Source organism: Rousettus aegyptiacus, unplaced genomic scaffold (genome assembly GCF_014176215.1).
Source record: "Rousettus aegyptiacus isolate mRouAeg1 unplaced genomic scaffold, mRouAeg1.p scaffold_m13_p_12, whole genome shotgun sequence".
NCBI lineage: Eukaryota > Metazoa > Chordata > Mammalia > Chiroptera > Pteropodidae > Rousettus > Rousettus aegyptiacus.
In genome coordinates, this window is record NW_023416287.1 from 39,489,370 (window position 1) to 39,517,312 (window position 27,943).

At 41.1% G+C, this 27,943-nt stretch overlaps 1 protein-coding gene across 3 annotated transcripts in view; it reads right to left on the minus strand.

The window, feature by feature from the left end:
• ALDH1L1 (aldehyde dehydrogenase 1 family member L1) overlaps positions 1-27,943 on the minus strand; it is a 75,615-nt gene that overhangs the window by 33,633 nt on the left and 14,039 nt on the right. For all 3 annotated transcript variants that reach the window (XM_016160544.2, XM_016160543.2, XM_016160546.2), the window contains exons 2-9: positions 22,077-22,228; positions 19,963-20,197; positions 18,925-19,090; positions 16,372-16,473; positions 15,438-15,527; positions 14,410-14,547; positions 12,196-12,321; positions 10,464-10,555 (exon numbers count right to left, since the gene is read on the minus strand). In XM_016160544.2, coding sequence (XP_016016030.2) covers positions 10,464-10,555; positions 12,196-12,321; positions 14,410-14,547; positions 15,438-15,527; positions 16,372-16,473; positions 18,925-19,090; positions 19,963-20,197; positions 22,077-22,203 — 1,076 coding nt within the window. In that variant the 5' untranslated portion in view covers positions 22,204-22,228. The remainder of the gene's footprint in view (positions 1-10,463; positions 10,556-12,195; positions 12,322-14,409; positions 14,548-15,437; positions 15,528-16,371; positions 16,474-18,924; positions 19,091-19,962; positions 20,198-22,076; positions 22,229-27,943) is intronic.

Here is a 27,943-nt window from a genome sequence, read left to right on the forward strand (position 1 = left end):
AAGTAATGGTTAAAAACTTCCCAAATCTGAGAAAACATATGAATATACATATTCAAGAAGCTCAATGACTTCCAAGCAGGATAAACTCAGAGAGAATCACACTGAAATACCTTATACATCAACTCAATGAAATGCAAAGAAAAAAATTGGGAAAACATCAAGAAAGAAGAGACTCATCACATACAATAATTCAATAAGATTAAAAGCTAATTTCTCCTCAAGTAACAGAAGGTAGTGGGATAGAAAGTCCTGAAAGAAAAAAAAATCCCTCAAGAATTAATGGAGACATTAAGACATTTCTAGATAAACAAAAAGAGAGGGAGTTCATTACTTGTGGATCTGCAGTACAAGAAATGTTAAGGAAAGTCTTTCAGGCTAAAATGAAGAACACTAAAGAGTAACTCAAAACCATAAGAAAAAATAAAGAATACTGGTCAAAGTAACTACGTAGGCAAATATGAAAGTTAGTAATATTATAATTTTGGTATAGTATATAAGTTCTCTCTTTTTCTTATGTGTTATAATAGGCAAATGCATAAAACAATAAGTTAATCTCTATATTAATGGGTATACAATGTGTAAAGATATAACCTGTGACAATAACAATATAAAGGGGCGGGGGGGAGAACAGAGATGTTTAGAATTTGTGTTTGTACATTATTGAAACTAAGTTGGTGTTATTGAAACTAGATTATTATAGGTTTAATATGTTAATTATAATCTCTAAGGTAATAATTAAGAAATAACTAAAAGGAAATAAGAAGGAAATCAAAGTTGTATACTATCAAAAGAAGAAGCAGTAATAGATAAATTGAAGGATAAAAAGTATGTAAGACACACAAGAACCAAATAGATAAGTGGCAGAAGTAAATCCTTCTTTATTAGTAATCTAGGTAAATGAAAGTAGATAAAACTTTCCTATTAAAAACATAGATTGAAAGAATGAATTAAAAATGGCATCGATCCATACACTACAAGAGATTTACTTTAAACATAATTACATTAAAAGGTTGAAAGTACAAAAATGGAAAAGCTATTCCATGAAAATAACAACCAAAAAAGAGTTGAGGTGGTTACATGAATGTCAGACAAAATAAACTTTAAATGAACATACGTGCACCTAAAAATACAGCCCCATAATAAATAAAGCAAAAATGGACAGAATTAAAGAGAGAAATATGCATTATACAATAATAGTTAGATATGTAAATACCCAACTTTCAATAATAAATAGGACCATAAAGAAGGTAAATAAGGAAATACAGGGCTTGAAAAGCACTACAAACCTATTGCATATATAGAGAGCACTCCACCCAAAAAGAGCAGAATTCACATTCTTCTGAAGTGCGCTTGAGACATTCTTCAGGGTAAACCATTTATTAGCTATACAATAAGTCTTAATGAGTTTTAAAACATTAAAATATTATATAGTATCTTTTGATCACAAAAGATTTCTGCTCTAGAAATCAAGAGCAGCAGGAAAATTGAAGAAAAAAATCACAAATATGTGCAAATTAAATAGCACATTCTTAAATAATCAGTGGGAGAAAGAAAAAATCACATGGAAACTAGAAAATACTATTAGTCAAAGGAAAACAAAAACACAACATAAGAAAACTTATGGATCACAATAAAAGTAGTGCGGAGAGAAAAATTTATAACTCTAAATGCATACATTACAAAAGAAGAAAGATTTCGAATCAATATCCTAACTGTATGCCATGTAATTAGAAAAAGAAAATAAGTTTAGCAACCTAAACCTAAAGCTAGCAGAAAGAAAAACATAAAGATTAGAGCAGAAATAAAATAGACCTGTAATTTTCTTTTTTTCCCTTTCTTTTCTTGTTTTCAAGTGTCTTTGGTTTTGGTATCAGAGTACGCTAGCTTTGTAGAATGAAGTTAGAAGTATTCCTTGTCTCTTCAATTTTTTGGTATTAATTCTTTAAATGTTAGACAGCATTCACCTATGAAGTTATCTGGTCCTGAACTTTTGTTTTTTGGGGAGTTTTGATTTTTATTACTGATTTAATTTCATTGCTAGTAATCAGTCTGTTTAGATTTTCTGTTTCTTCCTTGTTCAGTCTTGGAAAGTTGCATGTTTCTAGAAACTTATCCATTTCTTCTACTCTATCCAATTTGTTGGCATATAATTGTTCATAGTATTCTTTAATGACCCTTTGCATGTCTGTGGTGTTGGTTGTAATGTCTTCTCTTTAATTTTTGATTTTATTTATTTGGATCCTCTCTCTCTCTCTCTTTTTTCTTGATGAGTCTGGCTCATCAAGAAAATTCTCAACAAAATATTGACAAACTGAATTCAAAAATACATTAAAAAAATTATGCACCATTATTAAGTGGGCTTTATCCCAGAGGTGCAAGGATGGTTCAGTATCCACAGATCAATGTGATACACCACAACCATCAACAAAACCAAGGATAAAAATCATATTATCATCTCAGGAGATGCAGAAAAAGCATTTGACAAAATCCAATAGTTATTTGTGATAACAACTCTCAACAAAGTGGGTATGGGGGAACGTACCTTAACATAATAAAGGCTATATATGACAAACCCACAGCTAACATCATACTCAATGGTGAAAAGCTAAAAGCTTTTCCTCTAAAGTACGGAACAAGACAAGGATGCCTATCTTTCAAAACTATTATTCAGTATAGTATTGGAAGTCCTAGTCATGGTAATCAGATGAGAAAGAAAGAAAGAAAGAAAGAAAGAAAGAAAGAAAGATAGTGAGAGAGAGAGATGAGGAGAGAAGAGAGATAGAGAGAGAGAGAGAGAGAAAGAAAGAAAGAACGAAAGAAAGAAAGGAAGAAAAAGAGAAGAAAGAAAGCTAAGGAAGAACTAAAGACAGACAGCACAAGAAGAGGGAGGGCGGAAGGAGGGCGGAGGGAGGGAGGGAGGGAGGGAGGGAGGGAGGGAGGAAGGGCATCCAAATTGGAAAGAAGTAAAATTGTCACTATTTGCAGATGACATAATACTATATATAGAAAACCTTAAAAACTCCACAAAAAAAAAACTATTAGAACTGATAAATGAATTCAGTAAAGTTGCAGGATACAAAATTCACATACAGAAATCCATTGTTTCTATACACTAATAACAAATGATGAAAGGAAAAATTAACAAAACAATAACATTTACAATTGCATCAAAAAGAATAAAATATCTAGGAATGTATTTAACCAAGCAGGTGAAAGGCCTGTACTCTGAAAACTACAAGACACTGAAGAAAGAAATTGAAGAGGACACCAATAAATGGAAGCACAGATTGTGCTCATGGGATGGAAGGATTAATATCATTAAAATGTTCATATTGTCCAAAGAAATCTACAAATTCAATGTAATCCCTATCAAAATACCGATGCTATTCTTCTCAGAACTAGAACAAATAATCCTAAAATTTATATGGAACTTCAAATGACCCCAAATAGCCAAAGCAATCTTCAGCAAAAAGAACAAAGTTGAAGGTATCACACTCATTGATTTCAAACTATAATAATCAAAACAGTATGTATGGTATTGTCACAAAGACATACACATAGATCAATGGAACAGAAAAGAGAGTCCAGAAATAAATCCTCTCTTATATGGTCAATTAATCAAAGGAGGAAAGAATATACAATGGAGAAATGACAGTCTCTTCAATAACTGGTGTTGCGAAAACTGGATAGCCATATGTGAAAGAATAAAGCTAGGCCACTCTCTTACACCATATACAAACGAACAAACAAACAAGCAAACAATAACAACAACAAAAAAACCTTCGAAATGGAGTAAAACTTAAATGTCAGACCTGAAACCATAAAACTCCTAGGAGAAAACATAGGTAGTAAACCCTTTGACATAGGTCATAGCAATATCTTTTTGGATAAGTCTCCTTGAGTAAAGGGAAAAAATAAACAAATGGGACTACATCAAACTAAAAAACTTCTCCACAGTGAAGAAAACCATCAACAACAACAACAAAAAAGACAACGGAATGGGAGGAGATATTCTAAAATGATATACTGATAAGGGGTTAATATCCAAAAATGTAAGGAAATTATAAAAATCAACATAAAAAAATCTGGTTAAAAAATGAGCAGAAGACATGAAGAAACATTTCTCAAAAGAAGAGATACAGAAGACATGTGAAAAGATGTTCAGCATCACTAATCATCAGGGAAATGCAACTCAAAACTGCAATGAAATTCTACCTCACACCTGCCACAATGACTTATATAAAGTCAACAAATAAGAAGTGTTGGTGAGGATATAGAGAAAAAGAAACTCGTGCACTGTTGGTGGGATTATAAATTGACTCGGCCACTGTATAAAACAACATTAAAATCCCTCGAAAAATTAAAAATAGTACTACCATACAACCCAGTAATTCCACTCTTGGTATTTATCCAAAGAAAACAAAAACACTAACTCAAAAAGATATATGTACTTCTATGTTCATAGCAGCATTATTTATAATAGCCAAGATATGGAAGCCACTTAGGTGTCAATCAATAAATGAATAAAGAAAATTTGGTGTATATACACAATGGAATATTGCTTAGCAATAAAAAAGAATGAAATCTTGACATTTGTGATGACACAGATGGACCAAAAAGTGAATAAGTCAGACAGATAAAGACAGATAATGTATGATTCCATTAATATGTGGACTCTGGGGTGGGGTAGGGGGGAACAAGACAAATGAACAAACAAAACAAAAACAGACTCATAGAAACAAAACAAACCAAAGATTCCCAGAGGGAAGAGGGATGGGAGGATGGGTGAAAAAGGTGAGAGTGATTAATAGGTACAAAAATCCAGCTGTAAAATAAATAAGCCATGGCGATGTAGTGTATAGCTCAGGGAATATAGTCAATAATATTGTAATAATTTTGCACAGTGACAGTTATTATAGACTTAGTGTGATGATCACATGCAAGGTACATAAAGGTCAAATCACTATGTTGTGCACCTGAAACTAATATAATATTGTATGCCAACTATATTTTAATAAAAATTAAACTAATAAATGAAGTAGTGAATTACAAAATAATAGAGAAAATCTGTGAAACCAAAATTTGGTTTCATGAAAATATTAACGAAACTGACAAACCTTTAGCTGACTGACCAAGAAAAAAAAAAACCAGAAAACTTGTTACAATTATAAATGAAACAGGACAACAAATGTGATAACCTAGATGAAATAGACAAATTGCTAGAAATATACAATTTACAAAAACTGACTTATTGAGAAATAGGAAATCTGAACAAACCAGTTATCAGTAAAGAGGCAGAATCAGTAATCAAAAATCTCCCAGCAAATTAAAAACCAGGATCAGAGAGTTTTCTTGGTGAATTCAACCAAACATTTTAAAAAGAATTAATGCCAATTCTTCTCACACTCTTCCAAAAATTTGATAATGAGGAAATACCCCCCAAACTCATTTTGTGAGACTAGCATTACCCTAAAACCTAAGCCAAATAAGAACATCACAAGAAAACTATAGACCAATATCCCTGATGAATACAGATGCAAAAATTATTTAAAAAATGCTCGCAAACAAAATTCGAAAGCACATTACAAGGATCATGTACTATGGTCAAGTAGGAGTTATCCCTGTATGCAAGGATGGTTTAATATATGCAAATCAATAAATGATACACCAAATTAATGGAATTAATTATAAAAGTCACATAATCATCTCAATAGATGCAGAAAAAACTTTAGGCGAGATTCGACACCTTTCATAATAAGAACACTCAACAAATTAGAAATAGAAGAAAATTATGTTAACATTATAAAGGCTATATATGCCAAGCCCACAGCTAACATCATAGTGGTGAAAGACTTAAAGCTTTTCCTCTACAATCAGGAAAAAGACAAGGATGCCCACCCTAGCCAATTCTACTCAGCATAGTACTGAAAGTCCTACCCCATGCAATTAGCTAAGAGAAAGAAATAAAGGGCATCTAAACTGGAAAGGAAGAAGTGAAATGAGCTCTGTTCATAGATGATATGATCATAATCTTATATGTAGAAAACCATAAAAATTCCACCAAAATACTGTTAGAATTAGTAAACAAATTCAGTAAAGTCGCAGGAGACAAAATCAACATACGAAAATCAGTTGCATTTCTGTACACTAAAAATGTGCAATCCAAAATGGAAATGAGAGAAGACTCTCATTTACGATAGCATTGAAAAGAATAAAATGCTTGGTAATAAACTTAACCAAAGGGGTAAGAGACCTGTACACTGAAAAGTATAAAATATTGCTAAAAGAAATTAAAGAAGACATACTATGTTCATGGATTTGAAGAGTTAATATTGTTAAAATGGTCATATTACCCAAAGCAATCTACAGATTCAATGCAATTTTTAACAAAAGCCCAACCTCATTTTTACAGAAATAGAAAAAAGCAGTTCTAAAATTAATATAAAACCACCAAGGCCCCTGTTAGCCAAACCAGTCTTGAAAATAACAAAGCTGGAGGCCTCATACTTCCTGGTTTCAAAACATATTACAAAGCTATAGTAATCAAAGCAGTATGGTGTTGGCGTAAAGACAGACATATAAAACAACAGAATAGAGATCCCAGAAATAAACCCAACTAATCTTCAAGAATGTGCCAAGAATATATAATGAGAGAAAAATAATATCTTCAATAAATTGTGTTGGAAAACTAAATATCCATGTGCAAAAGACTAAAATTGGACCTTTATTTAAACCACATACAGACATTGTATAGATGGGGGTATGAACAAAACCATTTCCATCTTTGTGTCTTATCATGCTGTGACCTTTGACCAACCTCAGTAAGCAACTCAAAGCTTGCTAGTTGATGATTATCTGTGTTCCTTAAAATGTAGCCATAAATATTTTTGTTAGTTATAGCCAGAATGGCATTGCAACTGAAATAAATATCAAACTGGTAATAGTATCAGTAGTGGCCCCTGGTGCTACTGCATTCCTTTTGTCTTGTTAATCATTAGTACCCAAGTTATACTAACAGAAGTCTGATAGTGGAGAATAATTTGCACAAAACTTCTGGGCTGTCTGTCCACTCTGGCCCAATCTTCCCATAAGTAAATTACCCTATAATACATTGTTATATATATGGAGTTGCCTCCTTCGTCTTTCAGTCTGAAGATACTTTGTTGTTATAGTAGCCATTACATCTTTGTCAGACAGACATCAATTCAAGATGAATTAAAGACTTAAATGTAAACTCCTAGAAGAAAACATGGAGAAAAATCTTCTTCACATTGGTCTTGACAATGATTTCTTGGATATGATACCAAAATCAAGGGCAAAAGCCAAAATAGACAAGTGGGACGACATTAAACTAAAATATTTCTGCACTGCAAAGAAAATAACCAGCAGGGTGAGAAGGCAGCTTACGGGATGGGAGAAGATATTTGCAAACCATGTTATCCAAAATATAAGGAACTCCCACAACTTTACAGCAAAAATCTACAAATAACCCAATTTAAAAATGGGCAAAAGACTTGAATAGATATTTCTCTAAAGAAGACATACAAATGGACAACAGGTATATGAAAAGATGTTCAACATCATCAGGGAAATACAAGTTAAATCAGCAATGAGATATTCCCTCACACTTGTTAGGATGACCATTATCAAACAAAACAAAACAAACAAACAAAAACAGAAAAAAACAAGCACTGGTAATGAGGTGGGCAAACTGGAACCCTTGTGTACTGTTGGTGGGAATATAAAATGGTGCAGCCACTACAAAGAACAGTATGGGGGTTGTTCAAAACGTTAAACGGAGAACTACATATAATCCAGCAATCTCATTTCTGGGTATTTATCCAAAAGAATTGAAATCAGGACCTCAAAGAGATATCTGCACTCCCTTGTTCATTGTTCACTATAGCCAAAGGGTGGAAATAACCTAAATGTCCACCAACAAATAAATGGATAAAGAAAACATGGCATATACATACAATGGAATATTATTCAACTTTAAAAAATAAGAAAATCTAGTCATACACTACAACGTGGTAAACCTGGAGGACATTCTACTAAGTGAAATAAGATAGTCACAGAAGGACAAATACTGCATGATTCCACTTATATGAGACATCTAAAGTAATTGAACTAATTGAAGCAGAAAGTAGAATGGTAGTTGCCAGGAGCTGAGGAGGAGGGGGAAATGGGAAGTTGCTCTTCAGTGGGTATAAATTTCAGTCATGAAAGATGAAAAGTTCTAGAGATCTGCTCTGCACCATTGTGCTTATAGTTATTAAGACTGTAATGTAATGATCATATTATATTTTTTACCATAATAAAAATAAAAGGATATATGCTCTTAACAATTTACAAAACAAAAAATGAATCAGTTTTCTCTGCATTCTCCACCAACCTCAGCTCACGTCTGGCTTGGTCTCTGAACATCGTTCTCCCAGGTGTCTAAAATTCTTTTACCTAGCATTATTTTTTAACAAAGCATTTATCGTACACTTTATACTGACAACACAAATAAGTCAGATAAAGATATAACAGACCCACAGATTTCTAAGCACAGAAGCCTAATTCAGTCCTTTTGTATGTTTTGCAAAATGGGCCACAATGCTTCACTCCTTCTGTCATCCTACCCTTGGGATGTGACTGCCCTCAGGAAGTGAAGTCCATTTCCCCATGACCTGAAGCTGGACTGGCCATGTGCCTTGCTCTGGCCAACAGAATGCAGTGGATATGATGTATTCATTCTGCTCTCCCTTCTAGGACCCTGACACCACCACAAGAACAAGCTTGGGTGGTCTCGCTGAAGGGGCTAACCTAGACGAGTCAGCCCCCGGCTGGCCTGGCAGCTGACTGCAGACACTAAAGTGAGCCCAGGTGAAGTACAAGAAATCTCCCCACATGTGGCAGGCACCTTTGTTTCTGCCTTCTCAGCACCCACTTTCCCTGCTTCTGGGAACAATATTGACATTTTACTAAGGAACAACCTTCTCCCTCTTTCCAGAAATGTAGGTTGAATGTAGTTGACTCTGCCCTTGGCTCAGAGGTGGGCACATGTCCAAGCCTTGGCCATTCAGAGCATGCCTCCCCTGGCCAGTGACTGGTTCATGATGCCACCAGGGCCAGTAAAATACAAGTCAAGGACTTATGTGAAAACTGCTGGTGATGCACCTCCCTTTCAATGAGAATGTTAAAAAGACAAAAATTTAGACCAGAGCTACTATGCAGCCAACTTGTCATTATGAGGAGAAATCCTGCCCCAGATTGAAGCAACGGATGGTGACAATATTAATGACATAATTTGAGCCTTTGGAGTAGTCAGCTATGCCTAAAGTAAGCTATGGTGGACTTCTGGACTTTAATTTTTAGGTTTTTTTTTTTTTTTTTTTTTTTTTTTTTTTTTTTTTTTTTTTTGCTTAAACCAGATTGAATTATTACTATTGCTTATTAGCAAAGATGTTCTAATACATTCCACATCCTTTCCTTTATGCCCTGTTAAATGGCAAGCAGGACAATATATATGAAGTTGAAGAACAAGTAAAATAATCTGTGATGATAGATTGTCCATGGGGCATGGAGCCACTGACTAGAAAGGGCAGGAGGGAAACTCCTGGGGTGATGCTGGTGTCTATCTTGATTAAGATATAACCTGTATTACATATGACATAGATAACATAATCTATATATTATATATGATACAATTTGTGTGAGTTACACAAGTTAAATCAAAGCTTACCGAGCAGTTCTCTTAAGATCTATGCATTTCACTGTATATAGTTATACATCAATTTTCAAAATATTATAATCATGATTCCTTTACTCCCCAATACATGCCTGATGGGGCCACTAGTAAGGTTAGATTCATCTGCTCAGGCCTTATCTGCCTGTTACTTTTCACCCCACACATCTTGGCTTTCACTGGGGGTGTTGAGACTTATGGCAGTTTTAAAATAGAGCCATACACTAGTTGAGGGTGGGTCTCAGCTCCGCCAGCCCTGCCCTTGAATCTGGATAGGCTTGTGACTGTTGAGTCTAATCAAGTCAGTGACAGCAATGTGATGAGACTTTCTAGGCTGGATGATGAAAGGCGTTACCACACCTGCCTTGTTTGCTGGCATTCTCACTCTCAGCATCGTGAGCTGCTACAGAGAAAAGTCCAAGTCCCCAAGCCTCTGTATGCAGGTGCCTGGTCAGTAGTGCCAGCAAAGCAGCTGCCCGCCTTCTTGGCCCAGGCACCAGCCATGGTAGTAAGAAACCAGCTAGCAGTATTGGAACCCTATCCAGCTGTCCCAGCTCCCGCCAGTCCACTGACCTATAGCCACACTGCACTTGAGAACCCTTTCTGGATCCCTGATCTGAATAATCCATGAGCATAACAAATGGTGGTGATTTCCTGCCATTTAGTTTTGGTATGATGTGTGACACAGCCTCAGACACCTGTGATGGGACCCATACACTCCTGGCCTTACCTCACAACGTCCACTGATGCAGCCCCTGACTTGAAGAAATCAGTGGAGTCTTCCACCTCCAGGACATTGGGGAGGATTCGCTTCCAGGCTTTCTGAAAAATAGGGTTGTTGGGAGCAGCTGTCAGCCTAATGAGAGCGGCCCCTGACATGTGGATGGACAGCCTGGCATCAGGCTGGGCTCTTGGTCCACTCCGAGGTATAGCTGCTTAGAGGAGCCTAAAGGTCCTAGAGTGACCAGCTCCAGGAAAGGAGAAGATGCTACAGCCCAGGGTCACTTGTTTGCTATCCTTGCATCCACCTCATCTCAACCCCCAGCTTCCCTGGGGTCCCCGTGGCAGTCCACGGGTGGCAGAAAGACAAACATGCAGGAGCTGAGGTGTGGCTTGGGACTGAGACAGCAAGACCCAGCTCCTTCTGAGCCTCCCTCACTCCTGGCCTTATTGGTGTTATTGTCTAGGTTTGAATATCCTCAGTGTGACACTGATGTGTGGGTGTTGCAATTTGAACAGAAGAGCAAAATTGGGGGGTAGTTCTGTGGGTGAAAACAAAGTACACAGGTGAGGCTCAGGATGCCTGGGTCTTGTCCTTACTGAGTGGCTAGCTGGTTCTGTATCTTCCATCTCCAGACCTGTGGAGGGCAATGGTGCCTGCCGGCTGGCCTTGCGCATGAGCATGAAAAGGGTAATGCAACTGAGTGGGCAGCACCCAACCAATCTCCTAAGAAGGCTTTCTGGTAGTCAAAATGGAATGACTGTTCTCTGGGCAAGCTCCCAGACAGACCTGTCGGGACAGGAGCTGGGAAGGGCCTCAGGCTCCAGGCCATGGCCTGTTGCTGAATGTGGGGTTGGCAGGCCCAACTATGACCAGCCTCTCATGACCTCTAGCCCAGCCTTCACCTGGACCCCTCTTTTTTCTTAGAAAGGTGTCATGGATCTACCCTTTCCATTCTCAATCAGCAGACATAGTGAACCACTCCCTACCCTCACACGATTGCTGCCTGCCCTCCACACCTCTGCCCAGGCAACACTCTTCCCTGAATCCCCAGCTCACAATTAAATCCTGGGCATCCTTAAGGGGTAATTTCCATGTCGCCAGTGACCTCGTTCCTATCATCTTGTTATTTCGGACAATTCACCCGACATCATCCATTCAATAAGCCTAAGTATCATTATTACCATGCCTTCTAGGGAGAGGGCGATGGGTGGGGGAAGCAGTGAGGCCAGGAAGAATTTTGGGAAGTGACCACATACGGGACTCAGGTGGAAGAGACTGAGTCTGAGAGAGAGAAACACTGCCCAGCATCATTAAGGGGGAACTGGATTGGAGTCTGGGTCTTCCTGACTATGACACTTGTGCTGGTCATAATATAAGGTGCTCCTTCTTGGGAAGCCTTTCTGGAAGTGCACATGTTCTATCATGAGACCATGAGCTTGGCACCTGACTCAGTTATTCCAGGGGCTTCTGTTTCATTTGCCCATTCATTGTTGACGATGAATCCCTAGGAGAGTCAGACCCAGCTAGCCAACTCTCAGGGTCCCAGTGGTAGCAGGAGAAGGGGCAAGAGAACATATAAAGCCCCAAGACAGAATAGACCAACACTATGCCCGGCTAGGGCCAGCACATACATCAACAGAAAGTGTGCACAGCCTGACTCCAGTGAGTATGATTCACAAAACACATGTGCAGTGCAGGACCTGCTCAACCAGACAGTAGCCTTGAAGTGGTCTCTTACCCGCACAGCCTCCCTGGTGACCAGCTCTGCCTCTGTCAGCTCTAGGGTATCATTGTCTTCTCTCCCGAAGAACTTCGAGGCTGGGATCATCTTGCCATCCTCCAACTGGATGTTCTTTACCAGCAGCTGCACAAGGAAGGATTTTACAGTGCCTATGTTTGCCCTTATGGTAGGGAGGAGAGCAATTCCACAGAGAGCACTGTACTTCATCTTTAACTCTCATCGTAAGGAAGGCACAGGGAGTCTCAGATGAATGATGAGGAGAGGAGTTAAGACTGGGGAGGCTGCTGAGATCATGCTTACTTTTCCTATCACTCACCCCACCATGCTCTTGCTTTCTTTTTAAGTGTAATGACCTTATTATGTCTATAAAACTGTTGCTCACTCATTAGACAAAATAACTCAAGCACTACTTTAAAAGCCAACTGAGAAAACAACTAATCACCTAGTAGCCCAATTCCTGAAACCCCATGGGAACATCTAGTGAAGGTCACAGATGCACCTCTCAGGGGCAGGGATGGGAAGAGGAGCAGATGTATTCATGGATAGAGGAGAACAACTCTGTTTGATAAGAGGTCTATAAGAATGGCATATTCTATACATGTCCTAGCAGAACTGGAGCCAGGTTCCCTGCCTGACCCCCATACTGCTGCCTTTTGAAGATGGCCTAGAGTTTTCCGTGGGCTAAAACCCAGCCTGACTCAGCTGGGAGTTCCCAAAAAATGCTTCAGCTAAGGGTGTCCACCAAGGCTGCCTCTTTTGCTTTGCTGTTGCTGTGAATATCACAGAGGATGCAGTCAGTGTCCCCCACCAGGGCCCTTCCCAGCTGGAACCTCCATCCTCCAGCTGCTGCAAGGGTGAGCTCTTGTGGCCTACTTCTGCACCCCCACTCCAATGTTGGCAGATAAGCATGGCTGTGCACAGAGAGACCCAGGGGCTATGCCTCATTGTCCCCCTCCCTACTCTAGGGGAGCAGAAACTGAAGACTGAGTGACATAAGGAACCCTTATCTTCACTTAGCATTGTCCATTGTCCTAGCCTGCTTCTGAGTGGTATGTGAATTTCCAGAGTGCTCCCTTTATAAATCATGTGCACAAGATCTCCCATCTCAGGAGCTTCTCTTAGGGAATCTGACCCCAGACAGCTCTGGTCTTCCATTTGCATTTATCAGTCATAAATACCTAAAACACCCAATCGCTGTAAATCACAGACGTTTATGGTAGCCTCAGGGCCTCTGAAAATGGAGCACGGAAAAGTGGGCACCCAGAGCGAGCTCACAGCATTCCCAACCAAAGCCATGCCACACAATATTTGGCGTCTACACACTGATTCAGCCAAGGGTTCAACAACCACAGGGTTTGTTGAAATTTCCTAAAGTGCTTAGAGTCCCCTGCCTGTCCTCCCTCTTCTCTGCCCTTGGTATCTTAAGGCCTAGCTCTGCTCAATGACTGCACAGAATAAGTATTAATAGTGGAGTGCTATGGACAACTGGTGGGGCCCAGAGACAGAATTTTAGGGTTTGAAACCCAGATCTTTCACAAATGAGCTTGGGTGACCTTGAGTGAGTTATTTAAATCTCTGTGCTTCAGTTTTCTCCCCTGAAAAATGGGCATAATATTAATACATATCTCAAAGGGTTATTGGGAGAATTAAATTCAATACATATAAATAGTTTTCAAACTTCCTGGCACACAGAAAGTGCTCCATAAATATTAGCTGTTGTTCTGAGTTACAGAGTCTGCTAATATGAATCAGAGGACAGACAGGGGACTCCAAGCACTTTGGAAATTTCAACAAACCCTGTGCTATGTATCTGGCATGGCTCCAAGAGTTCTTAAAAGAGAAGGAAACTGAGGCACGGAGGTTAAATGACCACGCCCAGTGGTCCTTGGCCACTCTGCAGGACTAATATGAGGCCCCAAGTTCCAGGCTCCCTGGAGAGGGCTTCTTCCTGGTTCTGACACTTCCACAGGACACTCAGCCCTGGGTGGGGCACCTGGTCAGGAAGAGCAAGAGGCTAGCCTTCCTGGAACAGGGAAGTGGGCAGACCCAGTGGTTGGGGGCAAGTATAGACCTTTGGAGCCAGCCATTTTATTTTTTCCTGTTCTCTCCAGAGCAGCCAGGGGTCTAACTGTGGGGCCAGAACCCTTGGTCAGGAGTGTGTGTAACCTTGAGCCTACTGTATGGACATGTAACCCGCAGCAGCATCATTACCATTCTGTCATCATTCCCAAAGAGGATCAGTCCCTCTTTCGTGACTACTCCGGGCCGATGGGCTTCCGGGATGGGCAAAGCTTCTCCCTCAGGCACCAGGCCTGCAGTGTTCAATGTTGAGTTGAAAAATGTCAGCTTCTGTTTGGAAACAGGAAAGGAAAACCAGAAGGTAGTGGATGAGAAGAGGCCCCCTCTGCTGGCAGCCTAGGCAGGGCTGAGCAGGACTAGGAAGATTGAGGTAGGGGCCAGGGACAATGCAACATGAGAGCCACAGCTCTAAGGACTCTGCCTCCTGAAGGAGGCTTGAAGGCTTTGGGAGCCCTCAAGCCCTGTGTGCCCCTGTGGCCCATGGTCTCAGACCTCAGGTGGACAGACATTGAGAGAAAATCTGCTGAAGGTATCACAGAGTGAAGGCACCTGCCCTGAGGATGAGGGCAATCACCGGTCAATTTGCAAAGGCTCTTGTGGGTGCAAGGGCAGCAGAAGGACTCCTAGACACAGTTTTGGCAGTTGGAAAGTGGTCAGGGGTTTGGGCAGTCCAGAACTTTGTGGAGGACAAGACAACCCTTCATGGGGCACCTAAATCCCCGCTCAGGTCCTGTTATCCCCTGATACCTCAAGAGAATCTGTGAGCCTCAGAGCTCCCTGTTTTCAGCATCTGGGTTGCCTACTGCCCAGCCCCTGGCTGAGCATGCTGCCTCTACCCATTAGGGCCAAGTCAGAGCTGAATTGGGGTCTCTTTGAGCCCAGGGGTAAGAGTTAAAATATTTTACAACCAATACAGTTCAACTCCAGAGTTGCTGCAGGGCCTGGAGGCCTTGAGCTGTCCTGTACCTTTACCTTTTCGTTACCAGATGATAAGTAGGTCTCATGGTCTTGGGGAGAGGCTGAAGTGGTTGGGAGCACTTGGATGGGGCTGGGGGTAAGGGCAGTGGCTATTTGCCAACCAGTTCAAACATATTTTGAGATTTACAGTCAGTGGGGCACACCAGTACATCCAGCCCAATCCCAGCCACGCATAAACACACCTGCCCACAAGCCTCTGTCCAAGCGCCTGGCACCTTGTCGTTCCCACGGATCCAGTTATGAATTGCCTCTGCTGGCTGCTCCCAGTTGATCTGTAGGGTAGGACATATCTGTTCAGCCAGTCTATCTCCACTCCCTGATCATCTGGGTAACACCTCTGCTCTCCCCTCTGGCCCCGATGCCCCCGATAGTGGGTGAAGTTCAGAGGAGGAAGCTGGGAAGTCCAGTTTTATCTCAAACACTAGTTCAAGTCCTGGAGCTGGGTGGGGTCTCTCTCTGGCACCCATGCTCTAGGTGCTTTCTGACCCTCAGTTTTTCATGGATTGAATAAATATAAATTGATGGTTTGGGGAAGATAATGTTCTGTTGTTAAGATGGTCAAGACTTTACACAGAGCCCCCAGGACAAAGTGCAGGCCTGTCTCATAGTGCCCTGTCAACAGCTTTTCCCAGCTCACAGGATTCGCAAAGATCCCCATACAGCATCCCATAAGCAGAGATACAGCCCATAGGCTCCCAGACTCTCCAGCTTGTGACAGCTTTGAGGAACTGAATTATCTGTTGTTCCTCATCTTAGAGACTTCTGGAACTACCACTGATATTTTACACACACACACACACACACACACACACACGGGGGGGGATGGGGAGAGAGAGAAAGAGAGAGAATGTGAGAGATCTTTTCCCTAGGGGTCTGCCTGCCCATTCTTCCTGAAGAGCAACAGGGAAGAACTCGAAATGGACCCTCATCCCTACCTGTCTTGGAGCCTCATGCCTTCCCCCATCTACAGCTTTGTTTATGCTGTCCCTGCTTGAGCAGCCCTGTCTTCTAGCTTTAAACAATTAAAACCTGGCTGCCCATCCTAAACCCCAGCTTCCCCAGGATGCCCTCTGTACTCCAGCCTGTGCTCAGAGTGGGCAGAGCCCTGGCACTCACCTTAGCTGTTTCCTTCTTCTGAATGCCTTCATAGGTGGCTCCTTTCTCAGGCTGAGGGAGTCTGGGGGCTTTGCCTTCAGCAATCAGCCTTACAGCTTGCACCTGGGGAGGCCCAGGTCGTTAGCATCCCCAGACTTAGAATCCTCCCTTTACTCTTATCCCCTGGGTTCACACTGAGTCTGGACCCTGCCCCACACTAACCATACATGTCTGGCACACAACACCACCAAAGAAATATCTCCTGTATGAAGAGATGGAGCTAGTCTGAATCCAGTTCCAATTTGTACAATGGGCACAAAACCCCGCCCTCTCTATGACACAAAATTTTAAAAGATTAAAATCTTAGATTACACAAAATATAAAGTTCTAATAAGTGTAACACACACACAGGTTTCCATGTTTTTATCTCAACTCTCCCTGCCTGGTATGGAGAATGGACTGTGAGCCCCACGATGGATTTGGAAGTCTGAGATAAGTAGGAAGCAGTTTCTCTGTTACAAGAAAGAGGAAGGTTGTGGAAGTAGAAATCAAGGCAGAGGAAAAGGACAGCCAAGGAGTGTAGGCTCATTGTGAGGGAGAGCCTGGTGGGAGAGCCCTCAGATACCAAGATTGAAAAGTGATGGGAGTGTCAGAAACACCTAAAGCAGGACTGCCCAGTGGAATGTTCTCTGGCAATAGACATGTTCTACATCTGCACTCTCCAATACAGTGGTCATCAGCCATGTATAGTCCCTAGTGAGTCCCATGTAGCTAGTGAGACTGAGGAGCTCAATTTTTAATTAGAATTCATTTAAATTAATTTAATTGCTGTATGTGACTAGTGGCTGCCTTATTAGACAGTGCAGCCTTAAAGGATATTTTTAGTTGTTTCTGTGAGATGTACAAAGTAACCCCTTTCTCGGTCTCTCATATCAAATCTCCAGCAGAGTCTACTTTGAGTGGGAGAGAATACAAAGAGCCTTCTTGTTTAACACACCTGAAAAATAAAAGGTGGCAGCAGACCAGACTGGTTGAGGGCAAGGGGATAGATGACATCTAGGCAACAGTGAGCACTTTAATGTCATTGTTATGTTTATTGCTATTTGCAAACAGTAAATGATCTCTTCCCGGAGACCTCCTCCTGTCTGACTTCTGCCTGCTGATGGAATTGGTGAGAATCAGGAATGTGTATGCCTTTAGCCATCACTGGCTGGACTCCTCCTGGACCACCAACAGCCCTGCAAACACATCAACCCATTTAGGGTCAGGTCGTACCAGGCCTGCCTGCTGTGTCAAGCTTCATTGTCTCTAATATCAGCCATTCTTGTGTCTTCCTCTGATGACAGAAGCCTCTCTCCTATGGAGAATTCAGTCCCAAAGACTACAACTGGCCCAGCCTTGCTTCCCAAACTGACCACAGCAGGAAGCATGTGACTGAGGCTAGCCCACTGGCCATCATCCTGGCCAGTGATTGGCTCAGAGTGATCACATGACCCCAAAATTGGCTAATTGCAGTCTTTTCTGATTTTTCATTAACCCATTTTCTGTTTAGGAAAAAAAGGGCAGCTTATTGCTAGTATTAATTTAACTTTACATAACCATACTCTTTGAGGCTGAAGTAAATCGGACTGATTTTCAATATGAAAATAAAATATAAAAACTGTTCTTGGAGTTATTTCTAAACAGAATTTATCTCTAATCCTAATGTAACAGAAATGTATATGATGATCAGTATTTAATAATTTTTTTGTGTGATAAATTTCAAAGCACAGAACAACATCATGCATAGGAATACTACATTTTCTAGGATTTGACATTTTCAGTGATCCAGAATTACTATATTTTGTAAATGGAAATACCACTACTAAATACAGAATGTAATAAATAAGAATGATGTTATTTGTTTCCAAAAATTATCAATACACTAGAGCGATGCAAAAGTAATAATAAAAGCAAGATATTTCGTGACAAACTTTGGGGGCAAGGTTAGGACTATAATCCACGAGTTATCTTGGGTAAGCGCTGAAGCTGCAAGTGCCGCAGGCGAGTACTCTTGAGGGAAACGGGAAATGGGTTAATGGAGTCTAGGAGAAAGAGGGTTTCTCTTCTTTTGTAATCCAGAGGTACAGGACTTGAGCTACCAGTGACTATCTTTCCTCGCATTTGAAGGCAGGAACCTGAGAATGAAACTAAACAAACAGAAAAGTAGAATCACGAAGAAGAAGAGAGAAATTGAATCCTAATGATATGGTTTAAGCTTCTGGATTAAGCCATGCCTGACACCACCTTCGCCTTTAGTCTTCACTATTAAATGAGTCAAAAACGTCCTCTTTTTCACTAAAGCTTTTTGAGTTGAGTTTTCTCATTGTAAACAAGAGTTCTGCCTAATACATTCCATTACATGTCCTAACCCTGCCTCTTTAAAACCCTGAAATGAGAGTTCTCCCTCCAGAATCCTGGAATTATGGGAACAAATTTCCGGCCAGCTCCGGGCAGCAGGCTTGGCCTAGAGAGGGTGTCTGGGATGGAGAATCTCTGCAGGCACATGTGGTACGGCCAGCTCCTAATGCTTACCATTCCTTTGATGCCTTCGGGGAAGAGGAAGCGGTTGTACAGAGTGCTCACGGTGTCATCTGGAAGGATCTCACACTCCTTCTGGAGCAGAAGGTCCCCAGTGTCCAGGCCATCATCTGCCCAGAAGATAGTAAACCCCCCCTTTTTATCTCCATGGATGAGGGTCCTAGAGAGCAGAAAGTGAAACTCTGAGTCTAGTAGGAAGGACCACAGAGAAAGATGTCCTGAGGGCAGCCCACAAGGCCCCCACCATCCTCCAGTATACCCCTTTATCCCCCTCACCCCTTGGGAGGATTGATTCCCACCTGTCAAGAGTGGGATGGACAAGGAAAATGTTATTTATTGATTCCAACCATGTGCCAGGCATTGTGGTAAAATCCCTATGTGCCTCATGTAACTTAATCTTCCCAACTGGTGTAACAGGCGTTGCATGCCCCTTTTGATAAGGAAACTGAGGCCCAGAGAAGTGAAGAGATATGGCCAGAGATCTGGGATTCCAACCAGCCCAGTCTGACTGCAAACCATTTTTTCCTGGCTCAGATGTCTCCCCACCCTGACTATTCATCTAAACTGCCCCACCCACCAGACATAGCACTCCATTTATTGTCTTTTTAGTACTTCTCATAATCCATCATTATCTCTTTCCAAATAAGGTGCTACTAGGAGTATGGTTGTGGTTGGAGGTTACAGCAGGTTTCTGGGTACATCAGCTGAGTTGGTGGCACTGGTGGCCTCCTGGGTGAGGCCTCAGGTGAGCCCTTTAACCTACTCTGTCCCCAAGACCCCCACCGCAAGATGCGAACACCAACTGCTTACTTTGCAATTTACCGTGGGTCTGCAGAGTGCTTAGTGATGCCTATCCCCAGTTCTCTTGCACATTCTTGCTGACTAATAACACTTCACTAATCTGGTGTGTGTATGTCATCTGGCCACACAGCACAGGTACGTGCTTGATGCCTGTTTCACGGTTCCAGAGAAAAGATCCAGGCTAAGGGAGGACAATGATGCAGGCAGATGGGGGTGTTTTTGCCATCTTACCAGTTGATGGCTGAGGCCCCTCGGTGCCGGGGGAGCAGACTCGGATGGTAGATGATGGAGCCATGGTAGGGGGCACCGATGACCTCCATAGGGATAAACTGGCTACAGAAGGGCAGGACGTTGAGCTCAGCACCCAAAGCCCGGTATTTTGCCACCACATCAGGCAGAGCCTGCCCTCTTGCCCTCCAGCGGGTAAACTTGAACACTGGCACTCCATCCTTCTCAGCCTCCAGGCCTGTGGAACAAGGAGTAAGAACCAGCCTCTCCTTGCACCCACCCACATATGGCCACCTCTGCCTTCCCAGCCAAGTGACTCCTGTACCTTCTCTCCAGGACTGTCCTTTAAACCCTTCCTACTGCCTAGCCAGGCTCCATTGGGCAGCACAGGGGGGATAGCAGAAGCCAAGGGTGAAGTTTCAGGGACTGCTTTGCCTAGACTGACTTCTGCTGACCACAAGATGTCCAAGTGCCTTCCTCTCCCAGATTCCTGCCTGACTCCCAGTGGCTGACCTCTTGCCCTCTGCTGCTCCCATAGCCTCGCCATACCCATCACCAAGTTACTGTTTCTCCACCCCTCTCCTCTCTCTGGGGTGGGGTTTGAGACCCTGCAAACTGCATAAGCACTGTCAAGAAGGAGTGCTGGAGGGACACTAACAGGCTGGAGGGGGAGAAAGAAGAGAAGAGTGCAGAAGGGGCTTGCTTATTTCTGTGAGTTTCTGTTCTGTGAATATGCCCTAGCCTCACTACTTCACTCCAGAGCAGTAGTTGACTCAGTCTGCAGTCTTCCCAGTATCTGCAGAAATAGCCTCAGTGCACGCAACCCTTTCCACTGGTGTCTGCACTCCAAGGTCCAGGTTCCAGCCTTCATGTTCCTTCTCCTGCTCTGTTACCAGCACCCATGGCAAGCATGCTCTCCTCACAGGTCTGAATTACAGGCTTCCAAACTACAAAGTTTTAGAAGGTATAGCTTTCCCCCTCAACTTTCCCAGCCTTAGAGTTGGCAGCTGCCTCCTGCAGTCACTATCCTGGTTCCTTCAAGTTCTCTTTTGCTTGCCCCACTTTAGAACCTACCAGATACTTCCTTGTTCTTGGCTCTCTGTTAGCACACCCAGTGTCTGGCTCCTGACTGGCTCAACACACCCTCTAGCCCTCTCTGCCTTTGTACCTTGGTATCCGGGGGTGTTGAGGGAGAGTTGGATCAGTGTGAGCAGACTGGACTATGCTTGCAAAAGCTGTTCCCACTGTGACCAAGGGAATACTTCTGCAAAATGTCTGAGGTAAGGTCAAGTAGCAGCCCCAGCCAGGGTAGGTGTGGGTCTAGGCTTAGATGCCGGTACCAGTGGTCACTTGGTGGCTGAGGGCTGGGCTCAGTCTATGTCATTGGTCACACTGGAGTCAGATCTAGGAATGAGGCCTGGCTGACATCAGGGTGGTGCTAAAGCTGAGTCCAAGGTCAGCCTGCATTGATGTCTGGGGAGACTCACAACTCCTTATGAACCAAGGCCTTATGTCTGCCGTAAGGCCTCTTTTCTAAGCCTGGCCCCATAGTATGTGTCCATTAGGAGTGTCTCCACATCTACCGTGATGCTGAGGTTCTCAGCTCAGCCAATGATTCCCAAACTGTGCTTCTCCTAGAGCCAGAGGCATCAGCATCGCCTGGGAACTTGTTAGAAATACAAATTCTCAGACCCCATTCCATTACTCTGAACAGAAACTCCCAAGGTGGGGCCCAGCACTCTGTGTACCAGGTTCTCCCACTGGTGGAGACATAGTGAATACTGCTTGGCATCCCTTTCAGGGCCTAGGTGGGAGGATCAGAGAAACTTGGAGTTGTCGGATAATAGGGCCTTGGGTGTAGACTAAGCTTTTCCATGGCCCTTTTCCAGGAAGTAAACTCCACTCCATGATCAGGTGGGGAGGAGATCTCCACTTTGTTTCAGAAAAGTCAGGCAGCCAATTGGTACCTGAGCAGGATTCAGAGTGAACCATGTATGGTTGCCTTTGGTCAGGAATATCCACAACCTCGCAACTTGATCCTACAGACTTCTTCTCCCATCCATTGCTACCCACATTCCTAGACATGCCCTCTCCCTGTTCCTAGACTACCCACTCACCTAGGGGATCCGCCTTCCCATTCTTGTCTGGGACAGTGAACACCCCTACGATCTCATGACCCTCCTTCTTCAGGTGACAGTAAACTTCCTGGCCGAACAGGCCCTGACCAATCACTGCAATCTTCATGGCAGCAAGGCTGGGTCAGAAGGACCTGGGGAAGGAATAAGGTTGTAGCATTAGGCAGGGCTCGATGACCTCAAGGACACTGGCCTGGTCTAAGTTGGGCGGTTGCATAGTGCCTTGCCTGCCTGCCCCTGCCCGACCCCTCTCAGTCCCCTTCTGGGGCTCCCTAGTGGCAGGCAACTGCAGAGAGGCTGCCACCATGAAAGGACCAGAGGAAAAGGTTCCACAAAGGAGGGATTTTAGATACCATAGGAGGTGAGTCACATGGAGACTGCAGAATTAGGGATTTCTCCTTAAAACCCTCCAAATTGGCATGGAACGCCAGATGTCAAGTTCTGTAGGTGTATTTGAGTATATTTCTGTAACTAACCAGTCTATGACCTCGGTCAAGTCACATCAAGCCTCAGTTTCCTCATTTGTCAATGAGAAAGATTTCACTTGCCTCACATGGTTTTCAGCCTACAAGTGAGGTGTATTCCCCTAAGCCAGAAGGTAGCAAGGGGGCCTGGTCCAGAGTGCCTATCTACCTCAGCCTTATAGAAAAGGATGCCTGATGGACATGGCCTGAGGACTGAAGGTAGGAGTGGGAACTGGGAATGTGGGGACGGGGTGCCACTGGGCTGGCCGAGAAGAGAAAAGATATGTGGAATGATGTGTGGCTAGATCATGCAGGTTTCTCCAATGTTTTCTCATTCATCCACCGTGCTCACATCTGTAAAACCTATTTGCCTGATACATTTCTTTGAATTGCCCATTTACAAAAATATACATATTTTTTGTAAAATTTTGTTGAAGTTACATGCCTCAAACATACAGAAAAATGTACAAATCATAGGTATGTAGCTCAATAAATTTTTACCAACTGAACACATCTTTATAATCAGCATTCAGATAAAGAATTACTTCAGAAGTCCCCTTGAGCCTATTCCGGTAACTGTACTCCATTAAGAGTAACTGGACTTTTAATGTTTTGCCTGTTTTTAGAATATATATATTCTATTTACATAAATGCAATCATGCATTGTAACATTCTGTGGATATCCCCCCTCAACATTATCTATATTGTACTATGATCATTCTCCTTGCTGCATAGTATTTCGTTGTGTGAAAAAAAAAAAACACATTTATTTATCCACTCTATTGTTGATTGGCATTCGGGAAGTTTCCAGTTTGAGGCTATTACCAATATGGATCTTATAAAGAATCTGGGGCATGGTACTTACTGCATATAAGTACACTTTTCTGTAGGGTATGTACCTAGGAGTGGAATTCCTGGGTCACAGGTGTGAAAATGTTCAGCCTTAGCAGATTCTGCCAGTTTTCCAAAGTGATTGTACCAATTACCATTTCTACGTGTTCTGCATCATGGCCTTTTCATTTCAGCTATTTTGCTAACATAAAATATAGCTGCATCATCAAGGTTTTAATTTGTAATTCCCTGATGACTACTAAAGCTGAACACCTTTTTCTATGTATATTGGCCATTTGTATATCTTTTTGTGGATATTGACTCTTCGAGTCTTTTTTGTCTATTATTTTCGTTGGGTGGTCTTTTCCTTACAATTTGCAAGAAGTTATTTTTTAAAAAATAGTCTTGACTATAAGTCCTTTGTGTGTTGTGCTAGGCCAGGCCCCAGAGGACTGGGAGTCTTTCCCATCCCACCCCACCTGGTCTACCTCACCTCCCAGGAGCCAGAGGTCCCAGGACTGAGCCCTACCTGGGGTTCATGGACAGGAGTTCTGGTCCTCCTCCCAGCACACCCACTCTGAACTGGGCTGGGAGCTGGGCAGAGCTGGGATATCTGGGGTTGGGGAAGGGGCTGGCCCCAGGATCTCCCCAGGACCACTAAGACACAGGCTCCAGGAGGGGCCTATGCCTCACAATAAAGCACAGATGATGTTTACCTCGGTGGTGGTGGTGGTGGTGGGGAATATATATATATATATATACCTTCTCCAATTTTGTGCCCTGCTTTTTCACTCTCTTATGGTGTGTTTTGATGAATAGACATCCTAAACTTAACATAGTATATTTTCTAAAAAATTTCCTTAATGGTTAGTTATTTTTGTATCCTATTTAAGAAATTTTTGCTCACTCCAAGTTTATGAAAATGTTCTCTTTGTCTTCTAAAATCTTTTTTGTATGTCAAAGAAGCAAATTCTATACAAAGGAGCAAAGATAGTTTTTTTCAATAAGTGGTGTTGTAACAACTGAAGGTCTAAATGAAAAAAAATGAATCTAGACTTTATACTTTTCACAAACATTAACTCGAAACCCATCACAGATCTAAATGTAAAGCATTAAACTAGAAAACTAGAAGATAACACAGGAAAAAACCTAGATGACCTTGGGTATGCAGTGATTTTTAAGATACAAAAGGGATGATTCATAAAAGAGAAAATTGATGTTAGACATCATTGACATCAAAAACTTCTGTTCTGCAAGAAGCATGGTCAAGAGAATGAGAAGAAAAGCCACAAACTGGGAGAAAAGATTTGTAAAAGACATATCTGGTAAAGGACTGGTATCCAAAATATACAAAGAACTCTTAAAACTCAATAAGAAATAAACAACCTGGTTAAAAAATGGGCCAAAGACCTTAACGGGCACATTATCAAAAAAGATATATAGATGGCAAGTAAGCATATAAAAATACGCTCCACATCATATGTCATCAGGGAAATGCAAATTAAAACAACAATGGGATACCACTACCCATCTATTAGAATGGCCAAAATATGAAACACTGACAACATCAAATGCTGGTGAGGATGTGGAGCAATAGGAACTCTCAATCATTGCTGGTGGGAATGCAAAATGATACAGTCACTTTGAAAGACAGTCTAGCAGTTTCTTACAAAACTAAACATATTTGTAATATATAATCCAGTAATCGTGTTTCTTCAATTCCAAAGGAATTAAAAACTTACATTCACATAAAAACCTGCACGCAGATGTTTATAGCTGCTTTATTTATAATTACCAAAACTTGGAAGCAACCAAGATGTCATTCAGTAAGTGAACAGATAGATAAACTATGGTCCATCCAGGCAATGGAATACTGTTCAGCGATAAAAAGAAATGAGCTATCAGGCTACGAAAAGACATGGAGGAAACTTAAGTGCATATTATTAAGTGAAAGAAGCTGATCCAAAAAGGCTACTTACAGTAGGATTCTAATTATATGACATTTTGGAAAAGGCAACACAATAGAGACAATAAAAACATCAGTGATTATCAGGAATTGAAGGAGGAGAAGGGATGAATAGGCGGAGCACAGGATTTTTAAGGCACTGAAAATAAAATACTCTATGATATTATAAAAATGGATACATGTCATAACACATTTATCCAAACTCACACAATGTACAATATCTATTGTGTCAATGCGGGTTCATTAATTGCAACAAATATACCACTCTTGTGGGGGATGTTGATAATGGGAGAAGCAATGCATGTGTTGTGGGAGAGGATATATGGGAAGTCTCTGTACCTTCCCCTTAATTTTGCTTAAAATTGCTTAAAAATAAAGCCTAATTTAATTGTTTATTGAGGTAACATTGCTTTATATCACTATATGTTTAAGAGGTGCAACGTTGTAACTCAACATCTGCATATACTTCATTGTGCTCACCACCAAAAGTCTAGTTACCATCAATCACCATACAATTGACTTTCTTTACCATTTTTGTCTTCTTTCCACCACTCTTCTCCTCTCGTTTCCACTGATCTGTTGCCTGCCTCTGTGAGTTTTTGTTTTTGTTTGTTCATTTCTTTTGTTTATGTTCTTTATATTCCACTTAAGTGAAATCATACACTGTTTGTATTTTTTGTCTACTTATTCCACTTAGCATAATAACTTCAAGATGCAACTTTCCTATATATGTTGATTTTCATAGTGGCTGTACTAACTTGCATTCCCACCAACAGTGTACAAGGGTCCCCTTTTCTCCACATCCTTTCCAACACTTTTTGTTTCTTGTCTTTTTGATGATAGCCATGTTAACAGGAGTGAGATAATAGCTCACTGTGGTTTTGATATGACCTTGCCTAATAATTAATGATGCTGAATATCTTTTCATATGCCTGTCGTTGAGTTGTATGAGTTTGTAAATATTAACCCCTTATCGGAGGTATGATTCAAAAATATCTTTTCCCATTTGGTTGGCTGCTTTTCCATTTTGTTAATGGTTTCCTTTGCTGTGCAGAAGTTTTTCAGTTCAGTGTTGTCCCATTTGCTTTTGTTTTCCTTGCTATTGGAGTTGAATTCACAGAAATATTGCTAAGACCGATGTCAAGGAGCTTCTGCTTGTATTTTCTATTTTATGGTTTTAGGCCATACAGTCAAGTCTTTAATTCATTTAGAGTTCATTTTTGTGTATGGTGTAAAACAGTGGTCTAGTTTCATCCCTTTGCATGTGTCTGTCCAGTTTTCCTAAAACCATTTATTGAAGAGACTTTCCTTTCTCCCCTATTTTTGGCTCCTTTGTTGTAAATTAGTTGTTCATATATATGTGAGTTTGTTTCTGAGCTTTCAATTCTGTTCCATTTCTGTGTTTATTTATTCTGTCCCAGTTATCTGTCTATTTTTCTGCCAATACCATACTGTTTGGGTTAATATAGCTTTGTAATGTAGGTTGAAATCAGGAAATGTGATACCTTTGGTTTCGTTCTTTTTTCTCAGGATGGTTTTGGTTATTTGGGGGTCTTTCATAGTTCCATACAAATTTTAGAAGTTTTTATTCTATTTCTGTGAAAAATGTTATTGAGATTTTGATTGGGATTGCATTGTATCTGTATGTTGCTTTAATAAAATGTTATTGAGATTTTGATTGGGATTGCATTGTATCTGTATGTTGCTTTAATAAAATGTTATTGAGATTTTGATTGGGATTGCATTGTATCTGTATGTTGCTTTTAATAATATTAACAATGTTAATTCTTCCAAAGCATCAGCATAGACTATCTTTCCAATTCTTTGTGTCTTCTTTAATTTCTTTCAACAATTTCTTATAGTTTTCAGTATGCAGGTCTTCCACCTCCTTGGTTGAACTTCTTCCTAAGTATTTCATTTTTTTGATGTGATTGTAAATGGGATTCTTTTCTTAATTTCTCTTTATGATTTTTTCATTGTTAGTATATAGAAATGCAACAGATTTTTGTATGTTGATTTTATACCCTGCAACATAACTGTATTTATTTATTGTTTCTAATGGCTTTTTAGTGGAATCTTTAAAATTTTCCATATATAAAATCATAACATCCACAAAAAGTCTCATCTTTACTTTCTCCTTTCCAATTTGGATGCCTTTTATTTATTTATTTATTTTTATTGTCTGATTGCCCTAGCTAGGAATTTCAATACAACATTGACTGATAGTGGCAAGAGTAGACACCTTGTCTTGTTCCTGATCTTGGAGGAAAGGCTTTCTGTTGAGTATAATACTAGTTATGGGTTTGTCATATGTGGTCTTTATTTGTCGAGCAACTTTCGTTCTATGCCCATTTTATCGTGAGGTTTTTTTTAAAATCATAAATGCACGTTCAATTTTGTCAAATGCTTTTTGGCATCTATTAAGATGACCATCAATCATATGGTTTTTAGCTTTTATTTTATTAATGTAGTGGATTGCATTGATTGATTTGCAGATGTTGAGTGATCCTTGCATCCCCAGAATAAATCCCACGTGATCATGGTGTATGATCTTTTTAATGTATTGTATTCAGTTTGCAAATATTTTG